This window comes from Macaca mulatta, chromosome 7, assembly GCF_049350105.2.
Source record: "Macaca mulatta isolate MMU2019108-1 chromosome 7, T2T-MMU8v2.0, whole genome shotgun sequence".
NCBI classification, from domain to species: Eukaryota; Metazoa; Chordata; class Mammalia; order Primates; family Cercopithecidae; genus Macaca; species Macaca mulatta.
In genome coordinates this window covers 104,319,758-104,338,721 of record NC_133412.1, presented here as the reverse complement: position 1 = coordinate 104,338,721, position 18,964 = coordinate 104,319,758, and the positions used below count along the sequence as shown (strand labels likewise).

At 43.1% G+C, this 18,964-nt stretch overlaps 1 protein-coding gene across 25 annotated transcripts in view; it reads left to right on the top strand.

Moving 5' to 3' along the window:
- The first annotated feature begins 4,211 nt into the window (after positions 1-4,211).
- HECTD1 (HECT domain E3 ubiquitin protein ligase 1) overlaps positions 4,212-18,964 on the top strand; it is a 112,469-nt gene continuing 97,716 nt past the window's right edge. For 12 of the 25 annotated variants that reach the window (XM_077938616.1, XM_077938612.1, XM_077938615.1 and 9 more), the window contains exons 1-2: positions 4,212-4,612; positions 6,024-6,184. In XM_077938616.1, coding sequence (XP_077794742.1) covers positions 6,045-6,184 — 140 coding nt within the window. In that variant the 5' untranslated portion in view covers positions 4,212-4,612; positions 6,024-6,044. 25 annotated transcript variants of the gene reach the window in all.

Sequence of the window (18,964 nt, the reverse complement as noted above, 5' to 3'; positions counted from 1 at the left end):
ACCAAACTTAGTTTCCCACTGTTCCCAATTGCAGACCACATTCTTTCTTTCTTTTTTTTTTTTTTTTTTTTTTGAGATGGAGTCTCGCTCTGTCACCCAGGCTGGAGTGCAGTGGCCGGATCTCAGCTCACTGCAAGCTCCGCCTCCCGGGTTCACGCCATTCTCCTGCCTCAGCCTCCCGAGTAGCTGGGACTACAGGCGCCTGCCACCTCGCCCGGCTAAGTTTTTGTATTTTTAGTAGAGACAGGGTTTCACTGTGTTAGCCAGGATGGTCTCGATCTCCTGACCTCGTGATCCGCCCGTCTCGGCCTCCCAAAGTGCTGGGATTACAGGCTTGAGCCACCGCGCCCGGCCCACATTCTTTCATACCCAGAACTTCACAGAAGTTGAGGAAAGCCAGGGACACTTACATTTGTAGTTCAAACTTGAAGACATGTCCAAACAGACATTTTCTGTAGCATATTTTATAGGTTTACATCTACCAATTATGCCTCTGATACACAAAAAACATAATGCTATATCGTTGTGCTATTCATAACTATAAGATTAACTTTAGAAAATTAATTCATAGTACATACCAGTTGATGAAATGAGTTTAGATTTGTATGACGAATATCTTCCTTTTAATTAATAGTCGTGTGACTTGATCCCAGCGACTGTGTACACATCGAAGTTCCTTCGTCAAAGTGGAGTCTCGCCAAAAGGCAGCCTGTTGCTTCATTCTGCCAAGAGGGACACTCTTCGTACCTGTGCCTGTCCAGATGCTTTTCCTAATTATCTGGCCAGCTCTGACTCAACATCTGAGATTTAATTCACATTTCATTCCCAAAGCTTTCCAAGATGCCATCTCCTACCTCCTTAATGTTGCCAGCATGTACCTGACAACATCACCTAATAAGCGCCATGATAGAGGAGACACAGAGGAGTGTGTTTACATCTACCTTTTTTGAGAAAGGGGTCTGTGACTTACTGAGCCTTACACTGTGCGTGGCACAGAGCAGTTCTCAATGGTCTATGATTCTTGGATTTCGTAAGCAATGGGAAATCAGCATGTAAACAGTTTCTGGTTTCTTGGGATAAGTATTCAAGTCTGGTCAGTTGCCTTTACCTGGATATTTGGTTGTCTTCACAACTTCATTTCTTCCCTTTAATGCTCTTGTTCTGGGATCTCATGCTTGAATTCTTCTTTTCTGTTTGAGTTTAAAATAACAACATGGGCCGGGCATGTGACTCATGCCTATAATCCCAGCACTTTGGGTGGCCAAGGCTGGAGCACTGCTTGAGCCCAAGAGTTGGAGACCAGACTGGGAAACATAGTTAGATCCTGTCTCTACAAAAAAATAAAAATAGCTGGGTGTAGTGGCGTGGGCCTGTAGTCCCAGCTACTCCGGAGGCTGAGCAGGAGAATTGCCTTAAGCCCAGGAGTTGGAAGCTGCAGTCAGCTAGGATCACACTGCTGCACTCCAGCCTGAGCCACAGAGCAAGACCCAGCCTCTAAATAAAAACCAAAATAAATACGATAATAAAATCTTTAAAAAGTGCAATAAGCATCACAGCATTCTTTTGATAAGGTTTCTTTAAAGCACACTAGTCATTAACCTTGCAGGCAGGAAGTGGGTGGTACATGTAGAGATAGTGCAGGATAAAAAAAAATATATCTTAAAAACTTGGTAAAGGTAGCCGGGTGCAGTGGCTCACGCCTGTAATCCCAGCACTTTGGGAGGCCGAGGCGAGAGGATCACAAGGTCAGGAGATCGAGACCATCCAGGCTAACACAGTGAAACCCCGTCTCTACTAAAAAATACAAAAAATTAGCCAGGTGTGGTGGCGGGTGCCTGTACCTGTAGTCCTGGAGGCTGAGGCAGGAGAATGACTTGAACCCGGGAGGCGGAGCTTGCAGTGAGCCGAGATCGTGCCCCTGCACTCCAGCCTGGGCAACAGAATGAGACTCCATCTCAAAAAAAAAAAAAAAAACCTTGGTAAAGGTATAATCCCTTTTACTAACTTTTCTATTTTTCGTTAATTGCATCACCATTTTCCTAGCTTCCAAGTCCTCTTTTCAGGTAAGGTTTTTTTTTGTTGTTGTTTTTTGTTTTGGCAGGATCTTGCTGTATTGCCCAGGCTGTAGTGTAGTGGCATGATAATGGCTCACTGCAGCTTCGACCTCGAGGGCTGAGGTGATCCTCCTGCCTTTGACTCCTCAGTAGCTGGGACTACAGGTGTGCACCACCACACCCAGCTAATTTAAAAAATTATGTTTAGAGACAGGGTCTCCCTATGCTGCCTAGGCTGGTCTCCTATTTCTGGGCTCAAGTAATCCCCCTGCCTCTGCCTCCCAAAGTGCTGGGATTACGGGTGTAAGCCATGGAGCCCGGACAGAAATTTTTAAGTTAATCATTTAAATTCTGCTATATCTTCTTTCAAAAATTATTTTTAGATTTCTTCCCCATTCATATTGCCAATAATTAGACTTTTTTTTTCCCCTCCATTATTGGAGCATTTCAGCAACCTCCAGCTAATCTTGTCTAGATAGATCCTTTTAATCGTTCTGGACACTTCCCATAATTAGTCTTCTTAAGACTAATTTTTCCAGCGTTGTAGTCCAGAACTTACTTAGCTCAGCCTAATTTCTGCATTCCTCATTCAAGGCCTTCCCCACTTGAGCTCCAAATTTCTCTCTGTTGCTTACCATTGGTTCTTTGCTGGGGGCACAGGTGACCTTTCCTATGTCTAGGAATATATCAGGCTTTGCTTACGTTCTTCCTCTCCTTTTAGTGTCCACATTGTACCCATTCTTCAAGGTCCAGAGGGAATGCCACTTCCTTCTTGAAGTTTCCTGGGAGCTCCAACTCACACTCATGACATCTAAATAATTATCCTCATGGGTTGGAGTTGTGACAAAATAGTTGAATCCTCTTTTTCTCTTGTTTCGTTAACAAGATACCTTAAGGGACCATTACCTGCGACAATGGGACATGCGCAGATAGCTATCTGAAGTACACATTTGTCATTTCCAAAATACTGATTCTTTTTCTGAGGAACCAGTAAAAAAGAAAAAAAAAAAACCCAGTATTTTGGAAATGACAAATTTGCTTAGTCGCCTAGGCTGAAGTGAGGTGGCATTATCAAAGCTCACTGCAGCCTCAATTTCCTGGGCTCGAGGGATCATCCCATCTCAACCTCTCCAGTAGCTGGGACCACAGGTGTGCGTCACCACGTCTGGGTAATTATTTTTTTAATTTAAATTTTTTTTCAGAGATCAGAGTTCTCTGTTGCTCAGGCTGGTCTCGAACTCCGGGTCTCAAGAGGGTAAAATCATAAAGTGCTGGTATTACAGGCACCGCAGCAGCCCTAAATGCTGTTCTTGACTCATACCTAGCAGCTCCTCTGGTTGCTTGAGGGACCATGTCTCAAATACTACCATGTATTGATTTTTCTTTTTGTTTAAAGGATAAAAGTGAGAGTACAGTAGGACGTCTCCGGGCTCCAAGTACGTCCTATAACCATTCATCTTTTATTCTTAATGCGTGTGTGAAATAAAGTTTGAAAAGAATAACCACAGACATACTTGTGACCACAAGCCACAAGAAACGTAGTCAAAAGTGCACTCTCAGTGCTGCTGCCGACCGGGCACGGCGCTAGGCCTGCATCTGCGCTTTCCTGAAGCCTCAGTGTCTCATCTGTACAACGTTGATAATCCTCGGCAGCATCTCTTTCCCAGGGTTGCTCTGAAGGGCTTTCTTTGGGGTGAATCGCCGGGCGGTCGGCCTCCCAGGAGCTGGGGGAGGCGCCCTCCTTACGCGACGCACTTCCGTGCGCGAGGAGGGAAGATCTTGGCGGAGTGCGGGTGGCCTGGGCAGAAGGCTCAGCTGGGACAGATTGGGCCGCAGCTTTGCTGCGCTGTGCGGTGCGACGCCCTCCGCAGTAGTGCGCAAAGTGTTAGCCACCGCGCCAAGCAAGCTGGACGTGCGTGCACGAGCGCGCTCGGACTGACAGGGAAGCGAGAAGGGCGCCAGGGCGCACCATAGAAAAGTCGCGGCATAAACGTACGACTCAGCCCGAGGCGGCGGGGACAAGAGCGCCGGGGCAGGGGCGGCGACGCGGCGGCGACGCGGCGTCCCCAGTTGGCGCCCCTGTGCGGCGGTCGGCCGTCTCCGCAGCGCCCCAGGTGGCCGCCGGCGGGGTCGCCGCCGGGGGAGCGGATTTGCTCCGCCTCCGCAGGGCTCGGCTGCCCTCGGCAGCTTCCCCGCCTGGCTCTCGCTCGACCCTCCTCCCCTCCCCCTCCCGGTTCGCGATGGACGGGGCCTCCCCCCCCTCGCCGCCGCCGCCGCCCGCAGCACCGCGCGGGCCTCTGAGCTGCAGGGCCTGAGGAGCCGCGTGCTGGGAGCGGGACGTGCGCTGGCTGCTGCCGCACGGGAGAACCTCTCGCTTCCCTGTCACCAGGTCCCCGCGGAGGAAGGGGAGGGACGAGGCGCGGCTTTTCCTGTGCCGCCTGCCCGGTTCGACCTGCGCGGCCTGCGGCTTCTTGGGAACTCTAGGGCCGCGGCCGGGCCTGGCTCTGCCCGCGGCCTGCTGGGAGCTGGATCCGAGCGGTTTGGAACGACAAGCCCGAGTAAGAGCCTGCGGGAAGGGGAGGCGGGAGCGCCTCGGACCGTCGGAAGGGCCCTGCGTGGGGGCCAGGATCCCGGACGCCCGGCGACTGGCGGAAAGCGAGACCCCGGCGCCAAGTGAGGTCGGCCAGGCTGCTGCCGACTTCCCCGCTGGCCCCTTTGTTCCCCTCCCGGGGCCCTGCCGGCGGCGGGGCCCGGCTTGCCCGCGCCGGAGCCCCAGGCCGGCTCCTTTTGCCCTTGAGAAGGGTTCGCTGCCAGGCCTTCGAGTTCCGGGCGCAGCTCCCGGGAGACCCGGCGCCCTGCCTGGCCCGGCGGCCTCCTCTCGGGCACGAAGGCTTGCTGCTGCTTCCCCAGAACTTCCCCTCCTCCTAGACACAGGTAGTTAACTTAGTGGGGTTTGGTGCTGGGAAACCGGAGCGCGGGGACCAGCGCCTCTCAGCTCCCGGCTCAGCCGGGCCCCGGGTGTGGGGTCAACCCCGCTGGTCGCCACCGTTGGGTGCCTACCGCGCCCCGCCGCCGGCTTCCCACACCTGCGGCTGCGTTACGTAGGACCCAGAGCTGTCCTCCAGTCAGGGCGCTTACGGGGCGTTTTTGTAATGACTTGCCTGTTAGGGCTGCTTCTCGGTTTTTTGTTTTTTTAACCAACTGCCCTATCTTGTGAAGATGGGAAAGAGGGCTCTAGGTTGGCCTATATTCGGATCCGTAACCTGCTAGTCCATTGCATTTACTTTTAGTCTTTCTTTTTTTTTTTTTTTTTTTAACTTTTAAGAATAGTTGTCACGACTGCCAAAATTCCTAACCAACTATTTATTCATAGATAAATCTTATATATAATTGTCGTTTGTATTTGGACATCTTTAAAATAGAAGTAAATTGAGAAGTCAGCAGAATTTGTGAAGTTGGTGGTAATTTTGAAGGAGAAACAATTTGAAGGGGGATTGGATCAAGGTGTTTAGAGTTTCCTCAAAATACTGAATCTAACCCTTATCTGAAGATCAGTTTTGGGTGGAGAAGGAGGGGGATGAAGTTTGCCGGAAAAAACAGAACCTTTAGTTAGGTGTTCTTTGCTTTTTGGCATAGACTTTAGTGATAGCAGTAGTGGGATCTGAAGCTTGACTGTCTTTGACACAGACAGCTCTGGTTTCTAGTTAAGCAGCAACCTAATCAGCTTATATACTCTGCGAAACCGGTTTTCATTTGGTGTGATATCTGTACGTTAAACCTGGCGGATGAGGAAAGTTGAAAAACTGCATTAAGCACTCTTATGTCCAAACGTACTTAGCAGTCTTTTTTAATTGCTAGGAGGACACTATGAAAATTTGGTTCTAGCAGATGTAAAGGAAAAATTTAAGCCCAAGCTGATCAGTCCTGGACATTTAAAGGACTTTTTCCCCTTTACTTTTCAAATTTAAGCAAAGAGGCTTTTAAAAAACCATGGCAGATGTGGACCCAGATACATTGCTGGAATGGCTACAGATGGGACAGGGAGATGAAAGGGACATGCAACTAATAGCCCTTGAACAGCTATGCATGCTGCTTTTGATGTCTGACAACGTGGATCGTTGTTTTGAAACGTAAGTACATTCCTTCATCATCTTCCTTTGGGTTACTGTAGTGACATCTGTTTTCAACCATTCGCTGACTTCAGTTTGTGTAGAAATTTCTCTAGTGAATTTTAACACGTATCTTTAAAAAAATTCCTGAAGAGTTTTGTATTTACACTTTTCCAAGAAATAAAAATTGGTAGGTGAAGTAACTCTAGGACTGATAATTACGATGACACAAATACATATTTGTTGAATGAATGGGGATTAGTAGGAATACTAATTTTAACCCATAGCTTGGTTGATTCATTTTCAAAATATGTCATGAACTGGGGAAAATACAAATATTTATATTCTTAAAGGTATGTATTTCTGTACCATGAAATTGACTTATGGAATAAGAGATGATAATAAACATATGTTTTGAACTGCTCATTTCTTCATTGATGTTATCATATGACAATACTTTTGTTAAAGCAGATCATTGGTTTGTAAATTTCAGTTTGGGACGATATAAATTGGATCTTAAGCATATATCGGAAGAGTAGAAAATTTGGAGTAGTAGAAATATTTTGAAGTTTGGGGAGTTTAAACAATTTTATTGAGAGGTTATAACTTAGTATTTATGCGAAAATATAAAAGATAACTCATACTAGATAGGCCTTAAAGCCATTTTTTTCCTCTTATATAAGTCATAACTTGTCCAGTCAGAATAACCATTCTTCTGAGTGTTGAACATGTGTTTAATTTTTACTGTTTATTTTATATTTGTATTTACAGTTTTGAACTCCAATCATAAGTAATTGAAAACTCTGATGTTTCTTTATTCATTTTAATGCCATTTTAAGGTAATTAGTAGAAAATGTTTGAGATGTTGACCTAAAATTTGATATAATTATCTTAATGTGTTTCAGGTGGGAATAAAGTCTATATTACTCAATTGGCAAAATTTTTAAAGTACCTTCATTTTTGATTATTGAGTAACTTTCAGTTGTAACTCTTGTTAAAACAGTACTAAGATAAAAATCCTTATTAATAAAATTTCCAAATTACAGTTAGTTAGTGGTCCATTTATTTCCACCGGTTTTTGTCATTGGCAGAGTTTTGAGTATGTAAGAATAACTTAGCCGTTAGTTGACACTTGTTTTAGCAGGATTTATAGTAAAGTAGATTTTTTAAAAATTTATTTTTTTAAAATTGTTTTCCTCATCCTGACTCTCAAGATTAAAAATTGTGTTCATAGATTTCATTAGGGGTAACCTGGAAGTTACTTTTGGTATTTTAAAACTTATACTTGTCAATCAAGTCAGTTGTCATTTCGTAGCTTCTGTTTAGTACTAATATGTAGTAGAGGTATTTGTTATGACATTTAAAAAAGTGTTGCCATGTTAAAACAGTTTAAAGGAAATTTTTAAAATGTAAAATTTATCTCTGTAAAATCCTTCCGTCCTAACATAACAACTGTTATTTTTTCCATTTTCCCTTCTAGGCTTTATTCACATATAGTATGATGTAATTTTTTTTTTTTTTTTTTTTTTTTTTTAAGAAACTGGGGCCTCACTATGTTGCCCAGGCTGGCCTCGAACTCCTGGGTTCAAGTGATTCTCCTGCCTCGTCCTCTTCACTAGCTGGGACTACAGGCTGTGACACCATACCTGGCTTTATAATGTAATTTTAAGGAAACGAACCTGAAGTTAAGTCAGATGTGATTTACTATGTGAAGGTACAAGAGTATTTCAAGTTGAAGGGGTTAGCCATGTTTGGTGTACCATACCAGTAACCTCCAAACACTAGACATTTGATTTAATATTGTGATTGTTTTGTTTTTAAACATTAGTTTGCTTTCTTCATTATATAGCCAGATATTCTTTTGTCCTGGTTCCTTCTTGAAACTAGTGAGGCAGGCATAGGGAGATGGAAAGAATGGGCTGTGGCCTCAGAGACTTGGGTTCAGATTCTTAGTCTGCTGTGTTCATTAGCCCCTGAGAGTCGTACTTTCTTCCCCTGTAAAATGGAGTCTCATACGGAGTCTTGCTCTGTCGCCCAGGCTGGAGTGCAGTGGTGCAATCTTGGCTCACTGCAACCTCCGCCTCCCAGGTTCAAGTGATTCTCCTGCTTCAGCCTCCCGAGTGGCTGGGACTACAGATGCGCACCACCACACCTGGCTAATTTTTGTATTTTTAGTAGAGATGGGATTTCACCATGTTGGCCAGGATAGTCTCCATCTCTTGACCTCGTGATCCGCCTGCCTCAGCCTCCCAAAGTGCTGGGATTACAGTTGTGAGTCACCGTGCCCAGCCAGTAGTCTTTTTTCCAGTGGGCTTGGGAGGATTAAAGGAGAGAATGTATGTTAAGTGTTTTGAGTAAAGTGGGCTACCCACTGATACCGTCATTAATAAATATCTAATTTTTAATTTTATTTTAGCACTTTATTCCATGAATAAAGTGATTGTTTTGGGAAGGTCTTTTAAAATTCTTTTAAACAACTCAAGGCAGGCAAAAAAAGCAAGATGATGTGCATATTTTGAATATTGGTAAAAATCTTTCATACTACCTTGATTTCTTTTTTTTTTTTTTTTTTTTTGAGACGGAGTCTCGCTGTGTCACCCAGGCTGGAGTGCAGTGGCGCGATCTCGGCTCACTGCAAGCTCCGCCTCCCGGGTTTACGCCATTCTCCTGCCTCAGCCTCCGAGTAGCTGGGACTACAGGCGCCCGCCACCACGCCCGGCTAGTTTTTTTGTATTTTTAGTAGAGACGGGGTTTCACCATGTTAGCCAGGATGGTCTCGATCTCCTGACTTCGTGATCCACCCGCCTCGGCCTCCCAAAGTACTGGGATTACAGGCTTGAGCCACCGCGCCCGGCCTCCTTGATTTCATAAAGTAGTAGCAAATAGGATTTAGTTCTGTCTAATAAAGCAAAACATGCCTGTATGTCATGATAATATGTTTACCTAGTTAGCTTGTCTTGATAGTTACACGTCTGTTTAGTCAAGAAAGGCAGGTGGTGTGGTAGAAACAATGGCCTCTGCAATGGGATAGACTTGGGTTCAGATACCTGCCTTTTCCAGTGAATAGTTGTATGATAGCCTTTGGAGTCTGTTTCCTCATCCTTGCAGGATTTTTCTGAAAATAAATGGGATAATAGTCAAGGATTTCTTTTTTCTTTAACTTAGTATTGTACATGGCTCTCCACTTTTTTTTTTTTTTTTTTTTTTTTTTGAGACAGAGTCTCGCTTTGTCACTCAGGCTGGAGTGCAGTGGCGCGATCTCGGCTCACTCAACCTCCGCCTCCCGCGTTCAAGTGACTCTCCTACTTCAGCCTCCTGAGTAGCTGAGACTACAAGCATGCGCCACCATGCCCCGGCTAATTTTTGTATTTTTAGTAGAGACGAGGTTTCACCATGTTGGCCAGGATGGTCTGAATCTCCTGACCTCGTGATCCGCCTGCCTCAGCCTCCCAAAGTACTGGAATTACAGGCGTGAGCCACTGTGCCCAGCCGGCCCTCCACTGTTTGTACCCATTTTGACAGTGTCTTTTTAAAGTTAAAGGAATATAACTTTTTCTATGATGTGTCAGTGCTTCTTATTAATGCCTGAACTTATCAAGGTAATGCTCCAGAAAGTAAAACATGTTCAAGATTGGTTTTTGCTTTTACTTGTTGTATGATTGAGCTCTAAAATGTAATATGGCTAGGTGTGGTGGCTCACACCTATAATCCCAGCACTTGAGGTCAGGAGTTCGAGACCAGCCTGGCCAACATGGCGACACCCATCTCTACTAAAAATACAAAAATTAACTGGGCATTGTGGCATGTGCCTGTAATCCCAGCTACTTGTGAGGCTGAGGCAGGAGAATCTCTTGAACCTGGGAGATGGAGGTTGCAGTGAACCAAGATTGTACCATTGCACTCCAGCCTCAGCGACAGAGTGAGACCCTGCCTCCAAAAAAAAAAAGTAATATGAGTTGTTAGCTAATGAGTACTTTTGTATTCACATCAAAATAGGTGATCATTGTATGTATTAATGTTATAAATGTGTATCATGGACATTTATAGATCTTGCTACTAAATCTTAATATAATTTGAAAGTTATGTCCTCTGGAAATTGAACATCTCAGAAGATGCTTTTAGGTACCAGAAGGCTCTATTTAAAAAATAATGATGTCACTTAATTTTGAGGGCACAAAAGCATATACAGTAAAAAGTCTGTTGTCTTCCCTTTCCTGTCTCCTGGTTACTTGGTTCCTCTTCCCAGCGGAAGCCACCGTTAATCATTTTCTAGTGTATCCTTCAAAAGATATCCAAGGAACATTTTGAGTCTGGATTCCAAAGCTGTTGAACACAGTGGTAAAAAAATCTTTTTTGGTATGTTTACACTAAAAGGTAAAAAAATACCTGTACAGAAACAAGTTTTTTAACCTTTAAATTGTCTACTTTATGTCAGGTCTTGGAAAGGTATGATGACCAAAGCAAATACAGGCTCTGCCCTTATGGTGCCTAATAGTCTAATAGGGAAGACATAATTGTGGGAAAAAATTGTGGTTACAAACTGTGTTAAGTGTCATGAAGGAAAAGCTCAGGGTACTATGACAGCATGAAGCAGGGACAAGACCTGGAGAGGTGGGGATGGGCAGAGTGGTCTTTGGGGAAGTGGTTTTTCTTTTTTTTTTTTTCGAGATAGGAGTCTTGCTGTCTCACCCAGGTTGGAGTGTAAGGCACGATCTGAACTCACTGCAACCTCCACCCCCCCAGGTTCAAGTGATTATCCTACCTCAGCCTCCCCAGTAACTGGAATTATAGGCACATGCCACCATGCCCGGCTACTTTTTGTATTTTTAGTAGAGACGGGGTTTCACCATGTTGGCTAGGCTGGTCTTGAACTCCTGACCTCAAGTGATCTGCCTGCTTTGGCCTCCCAAAGTGCTGGGATTACAGGCATGATCATTTTTTCTTTTTTTAAAAAATTAGATGGAGACAAGGTCTTACTAGGTTCCCCAGGCTGATCTAGAACTCCTGAGCTTAAGTGATCCTCCCGCCTTGGCCTTCCAAAGTGCTGGGATTACAGGCACGAGCCACCGTGCCTGGCCAAGAAAGGGGAAGTGGTTTTTCCTAGAGCTAGGAAGGATGAGTAAGGAGAGATAGGAAGTGGGGACAAAACAAACAAATGCTTGTAGACTTGATCGGAGGCTGTGATCCAGAGAGACAGAGGGTTTTGTGGTAAAAGTAGAAAGTTGAATAGATTTGAGAGAGATTTGGAAGGCAAGATAATCAGGACTTATCAAATGATTAAATATGAGAGAGTGAGAAGGAAGTGTCATGGATGACTGAGGTTACAATGGATGATGATGCCTCTCACTGAGAGAGAACACTGGAAGAGGACCATGTTTTGAGGTATTGAGGTCATGAGTTTGGATTTGGATATGTTGAGTATGCGGTACTTTTGGGACAACTCGGGAGATATTAAGGAAGCAGTTGTATAAAGGACTCTGGAAATTGGAGGTGAAGCCTGGATTAGAGAAAAATGTTAGAGTCAAGCGCCTGTAGAGGTTAATTGTGGCTATGGGATGTGATTTTGAGGTCTAGGGCAGTGATACTTAAACTCTATGGTCTCAGGAATTCCTTAAGCTCTTAAAAATTATTGTGGATCCTGAAGAACTTTTGTTTATGTTAATATGCTTACTGCTATTTGCCATATTCAGAATGAAACTAGGAAGTTTTTTTTTTTTTGAGATGGAGTTTTGCTCTGTCACCCAGGCCAGAGTGCAGTGGCACGATCTTGGCTCACTGCAACCTCTGCCTTCTGGGTTCAAGTGATTCTCCAGCATCAGCTTCCCTAGTAGCTGGGATTACAGGTGCGCACCACCGCGTCTGGCTAATTTTTGTATTTTTAGTAGAGACGGGGTTTCACCATGTTGGCCAGGCTGATTTTGAACTCCTGACCTCAGGTCAGAACCCAGGAGGCGGAGCTTGCACTGAGCCGAGGTTGCGCCACTGCACTATGACCTGGGCGACAGAGCAAGACTCCATCCCCCCAAAAAATTATTATTATAATAATAAACCCCTTATGCGTTAAAATTTTTTTTTTGAAAAATAACTTTTTTGAAAGAAAATATTTTGGGAGGATAGTGGCATTAATTTACATTTTTGCAAGTCCCCTTAAAGTCTGCCTTAATGGAAGATAGCTGGATTCTCATGTCTGCTTCTGCATTCAGTTTGTTGCATTATATTGTTTTGATTGAAATATATGAAAAAATCATCCACAGATGTATTTGGGGAAGGGAAGAATATTATATTTTTTTTAACATAATCATGGATATGCTTCTTTAATAACATATCAAAATTCAACAAGTGATAGTTTCTTAAGGATTAGTTATAATGTGGATTCTGTTTTTTTTTTTTTTTTTTCCTGCGAGACAGGGTTTCGCACTCAGGCTGGAGTGTAGTGGTACAATTTTGGCTCACTGCAACCTCCACTTCCTAGATTCAAGCAGTTCTCCCACCTTAGCCTCCTGAGTAACTGGGACTACAGGCACACACAACCACACCAGGATAATTTTTTTATTTTTAGTATTTTATGTTGGACAGGCTGGCCTCGAACTCCTGACCTCAAGTGATGCACCTGCCTTGGCCTCCCAAAGTGCTGGATTACAGGCATGAGCCACTGCACCCTGCCAGGATTAGTTATACAGTTATATTAGTTATAGTAATGTGGATTCTGATATCATGTCAGTGAACTTATACTCCATTACATTAAAATCTGATGGTCTGTCTTATACTTTGAGTGACTATTTTACCCATATTTACTTTTGCAAAAATCATGCATTGGTCATGTGGAAAATATCAGTCCACTGAGTTACATATATTTTCCAAATGTGGACATATCTCATTCCACAGTGCCAAAAAGTCGTATTTGTTAATATGACTACCACTCTCATCAGACAAGTTTTTAAATATTCAGAAGCTGGCAAGCTTATGGTATGAAATACAAGTTTTCCAAAATTGTCATTTTTGCTTGTTAAGTTGAGTGTTATGATTGGCATCAAATACTGTTGTTTTCCTTGAAATGAAAGGCATACGTGATTAAATTTTGAGAAAATGTTTGCCAGATATCTAAGTCTGAATAATCAGTTTGTCTCATAGTCCTTCAAGTAAAAATGGTGTTGCAAGAAAAAAGTGGCTAGTTCAGTTCTCAAGTTATGTACTTTGCCATGATTCTTCAGTATGCAGTGCTTTATAATTAATTCCCATTTCCTTTAAGTAGAATATTGAAAAGATATATCTTCAAGGGTTGAGATTTAGTAGATTTAATACTTTTGTTGCATCATGTAGTTTATTCTTTGGTGAAATTGGCTTTTTTCTTAATACTAGTGCTTGGCAGTGAAGAATACAGTTAACTAGTAGTACAGCTTAGTGCTAGTGCCTTGATTCATGTTAAAGCACGTGCAGTTTTATCCACCATTGCTTTTGCATCATTAGCGCACGTGTAACACAGGAAAGAAAATGATTCAAGAAGAGAAAGGGCAATTGTTTTGAATACTAGTGAGAGGTCAAGTAGGGTTAAGATGAAAAGATGTCCTTTAGATTTAGCAACATTCTCAAGGTCATTGATCTTAATGAGAGCTGAGTGGAGTAGTGGTAAGGGGCAGATTTAAATGGGTTGAGGAGTGAGTGGGAAATGAAATTGAGGACATTTGAAAACTTTTTTGAAGAATTGAATTGGAAAAGGAGTGTGAGTTTTTTTTCTCTTAAAGGTCAAAGAGCTAAGAGAGCGAGTGAATAATCCCCAGGGTAAGGATTCTGAAAAACTGGGAGAGAATTGGCTTTTGTATAGAAGCAGTGCTTCTTAAATTTTAATGTGCATAATGAGAATCACCTGGGGATCATGTTAAGCTGCATATTCTGATTCAGTTGGTCTTGTATGAAGCTTGATACTCTAAATTTCTAGTATGGTCCTAGATTATGCAGAAGCTGTTGGTCAGAAAATCCCACCTTGAGTAGCAAAACCCTGATCTACTGGTGGAGGGATTGGTTTTAGGCCAGTCTACTAAGAAAGAAGTTGTATACTACCGTTATAACAGAGAAGATGGAGACGTTAGATGCCCATGTTTTGGGTTTGATGGTAAAAAGTTGAAGCGCTGGGGCTGGGCGTTGTGGCTCATGCCTTTCTGTAATCCCAGCACTTTGGGAGGCCTGGGCGGGTGGATCAGTTTTGAGGTCAAGAGTTCGAGACCAGCCTGGCCAACATGGCGAAACCCCATCTCTACTAAAAATACAAAAAATTAGCCAGGTGTGGTGGCACACCCCTGTAATCACAGCTTCTCAGGAGGCTGAGGTATGAGAATAATTTGAGCCCAGAAGGTGGAGGTTGCAGTGATCTGAGATCACAACACTGCACTCCAGCCTGGGTGACAGAGTAAGACTCTGTCTCTTAAAAAAAAAAAGTTGAAGGGCTGGGGGTGGTGGCTCATGCCTATAATTTCAGCACTTGGGGAGGCAGAGGTGGGAGGATAGCTTGAATCCTGGATTTTGAGACCAGCCTGAACAACATAGTGAGACCCTGTCTCTAAAAATAATAAAAAATTAGTTGGGTATGGTTGCATTAGTTGGTTATGGTTGCACCCGTAGTCACAGCTACTCAGGAGGCTGAGGTGGGAAGGATCACTTGAGCCTCGGAGGTGGAGGCTGCAGTGAGCCTGGGATTGTGCCGCTGCACTAAGCCTGGGCTACAGAGTGAGACCCTGTCTTGAATAAGTAAATAAAATTGAAGAGATTTGCATCTGATGATTATTTTCTTCTTGAAGTATGAGATTAAAAAGAGTGGTAGTATCTGGGATTGGTATGGAAAAGTGAATATGCTCAGATAGTGCTAGTAGCTTCGTAACAGACATCCTTTCATCAAAGCTAACTATAACCAGAGTTATAGTCTTTTTTTTTTTTTTTTTTGAGCTGGAGTCTTGCTCTGTTATCCTGGCTGGAGTGCAGTGATGTGATTTCGGCTCACTTAAACCTCTGCTCCTGGGTTCAAGTGATTCTTGTGGCTCAGTCCCCCAGGTAACTGAGACTACAGGTGTGTGCCAGCAAGCCAGGCTTATTTTTGTATTTCTTGTAGAGACTGGATTTCACCATGATGGCCAGACTGGTCTTGAACTCCTGACCTCAGGTGATCTGCTCGCCTTGGCCTCCCGGAATGCCGGGATTACAGGTGTGAGCCACAGTGCGTGGTCCTGAGTTATACTCTTAAAAATTGGTTTGCCTGTACTACTGCCTTTTACAGAATCTGTTGGGTTCTTTACCTACTGGGTTAAATTTAAATGTCTTCAAAGACCCCTCCTGCATATTCTCACATGTATACACTACTACCACTTTACTATATTTTGAGTTCTTCACTGGACTACGAGCTCATCTTTGTTTTCCCATTGCTGAGCATGGTGCCTGGCACACAAATAGCTAATATCCAGATGGTGAAGGAGTGAATTGAAGAAATTCCTTATATTGGACCTGTTTTCCACCTAATGCCTAAAATGCCCTGGAAGGTGTTTGTGGAGTTGAGAAACTGGTTGTTAGTGTGCAGGTGGAAGAGTATTGTATTCTTTTTTTGTAGCAGAAATAGTAACAGTATCAGTAAGTACTTTCCTTACTTTCTATGATAAATGTACCTGCCTTTTTTTTTTTTTTTTTTTTTTTTGAGATGGAGTCACGCTCTGTCGTCTAAGCTGGAGTGCAGTGGTGCGATCTCGGCTCACTGCAACCTCTACCTCCCGGGTTCGAGCAATTCTTCTGCCTCTGCCTTCTGAGTAGCTGAGATTACAGGCGTGTGTCACCACACCCAGCTAATTTTTGTATTTTTTAGTAGAGACAGGGTTTCACCATATAGGCCAGGCTGGTCTCAAACTCCTGACCTCGTGATCCGCCTGCCTTGGCCTCCGAAAGTGCTGGGATTACAGGTGTGAGCCACTATGCCTGACCTGTACCTGCCTTTTCTATATTGACCTGTTTTCTTCTTCTACCCAGTGACAGAGTAATAGGGAAGTGAATTACTTTTGTTGATCAGCCCTGACCCTTCTCTGGAGAAGGAATGTTCATTGATATATTAAATACGTATAATCCTCAAGAGTTAAATAAATGAACCAAACACGGTGGCTCATGCTTGTAATCCCAGCACTTTGGGAGGCTGAGGCAGGTGATGACTTAAACTCAGAAGTTCAAGTCCAGCCTGGCCAACATGGCAAAATCCCGTCCCTACTAAAAATACAAAAATTAGCAGGGCGTGGTGGCACATTCCTGTAATTCCAGCTTCTCGGGAAGCTGAGGCACGAGAATCGCTTGAACCTGGGAGGTGGATGTTGTGTTGAGCCCAGATTGCACTACTGCATTGTAGCCTGGGAGACAGAGTGAGACTCTGTCTCAAAAAAAAGAAAAAAAATTAAATGAATTTCTGTAAACAGACAGCAACTGTGTATGTGCTTCTTTTCAGTGGACAGCAGAGAGAAGTGCTGGAATGAGAAACATTGTCTGTGAGGGTTTCTAACCTGGTACTCCAGGGGTCCATAGGTGATTAAATTCAGGGAACTTTTGTGATGATTACCAAAGTTTCTGTCAGTTAAAAAAATATAGAGGCCTTTGCCCACTTTTTGATGGGGTTGTTTGTTTTTTTCTTGTAAATTTGTTTGAGTTCTTTGTAGGTTCTGGATATTAGCCCTTTGTCAGATGAGTAGATTGCAAAAATTTTCTCCCATTCTGTAGGTTGCCTGTTCACTCTGATGGTAGTTTCTTTTGCTGTGCAGAAGCTCTTTAGTTTAATTAGATCCCATTTGTCAATTTTGGCTTTTGCTGCTGTTGCTTTTGGTGTTTTAGACATGGCAAAGGATATGAACAGACATTTCTCAAAAGAAGACATTCATACAGCCAACAGACACATGAAAAAATGCTCATCATCACTGGCCATCAGAGAAATGCAAATCAAAACCACAATGAGATACCATCTCACACCAGTTAGAATGGCGATCTTTAAAAAGTCAGGAAACAACAGGTGCTGGAGAGGATGTGGAGAAATAGGAACACTTTTACACTGTTGGTGGGATTGTAAATAGTTCAACCATTATGGAAAACAGTATGGCGATTCCTCAAGGATCTAGAACTAGATGTACCATATGACCCAGCCATCCCATTACTGGGTATATACCCAAAGGATTATAAATTATGCTGCTATAAAGACACATGCACACGTATGTTTATTGCGGCACTATTCACAATAGCAAAGACTTGGAATCAACCCAAATGTCCATCAGTGACAGATTGGATTAAGAAAATGTGGCACATATACACCATGGAATACTATGCAGCCATAAAAAAGGATGAGTTTGTGTCCTTTGTAGGGACATGGATGCAGCTGGAAACCATCATTCTTAGCAAACTATCACAAGAACAGAAAACCAAACACCGCATGTTCTCACTCATAGGTGGGAACTGAACAATGAGATCACTTGGACTCAGGAAGGGGAACATCACACACCGGGGCCTATCATGGGGAGGGGGGAGGGGGGAGGGGGGAGGGATTGCATTGGGAGTTATACCTGATGTAAATGACGAGTTGATGGGTGCAGCACACCAACAAGGCACAAGTATACATATGTAACAAACCTGCATGTTATGCACATGTACCCTACAACTTAAAGTATAATAATAATAAATAAATTTATAAAAAAAAAAAAAATGTAGAGGCCAGGCACCACTGGTGGCTCACACCTGTAATCCCAGCACTATGGGAGGCCGGGGCGGGTGGATCGCCTGAGGTTGGGAGTTCGAGACCAGTCTGGCCAATATGGTGAAACGCCGTCTCTACTAAAAATACAAAAATTAGCAGAGCTCTGGTGGCATGCACCTGTAATCTCAGCTACTTGGGAGTCTGAGGCAGGAGCATCGCTTGACCCTGGGAGGCAGAGGTTGGGGTGAGCCGAAATCGCACCACTGCACTGCAGCCTGGGCTGCAGAGTGAGACCCTGTCTCAAAAACAAAACAAAAAAATGTTAAAAACCACTGTTAATAGTTTTAACAGCAAAAATACAAGGAAAATTTATCAGAGATAGATTTTTATCATTTTTATGTATAGGTGTGATATTGTGTTTTATAATACTTTGTAAGTGTGCTTTGCATAGTTCTTGACTGTATCATTAGATTGAATTCCTCAGAGTCAGTGAAGTCTTTCTTACTCACCTTTGTATCCTACCCCCAACACTTAGCATAGCACTTGGCATAGAAAGGCATTCAATAGATGTGTTGAATGAATTGCAGTCAAATTTGTATGTGTGTTTCAATTGGAGAAAAGCAAACTCATATCTTATAATTGGACTTTACCCCCTTTTTCTTTGCAAGGGAAAACCATAATTTTCAGCTACTATACCAGGAGTTATTTTCAGCTCAGCAATACCAAGAAAGTTAAGGCTGGGAGCAGAGGCAAAAATGGAATATGAAATGGATCAAAGTATGTTGTGTTATTTATTGTCTTTAAGAAACCAGATGTGTTCAGGTTTTTCAGTTAAAATATTTCATTTTTTAAAAAATGAAGTGCCTGATTTACCAACTATTTTATAAAATATCTCTTCTACAGATAATGCCCTTTAAAAAAAAAAAAAAAGTTAAATTCTTTCATGTCATTGCCAGTCTTCTGAAATCTTGGCCCAAGTCCAAGTGAGATAGCCTGAAAAAAGCATATGGTAGTTATAGTACAGAAAATATTACAATTCCCAGGGAAATTCTTTCTCTTTGGAACCTCATGTAACCTTTTTTATTGTTTTCAGATACTTATCTCTG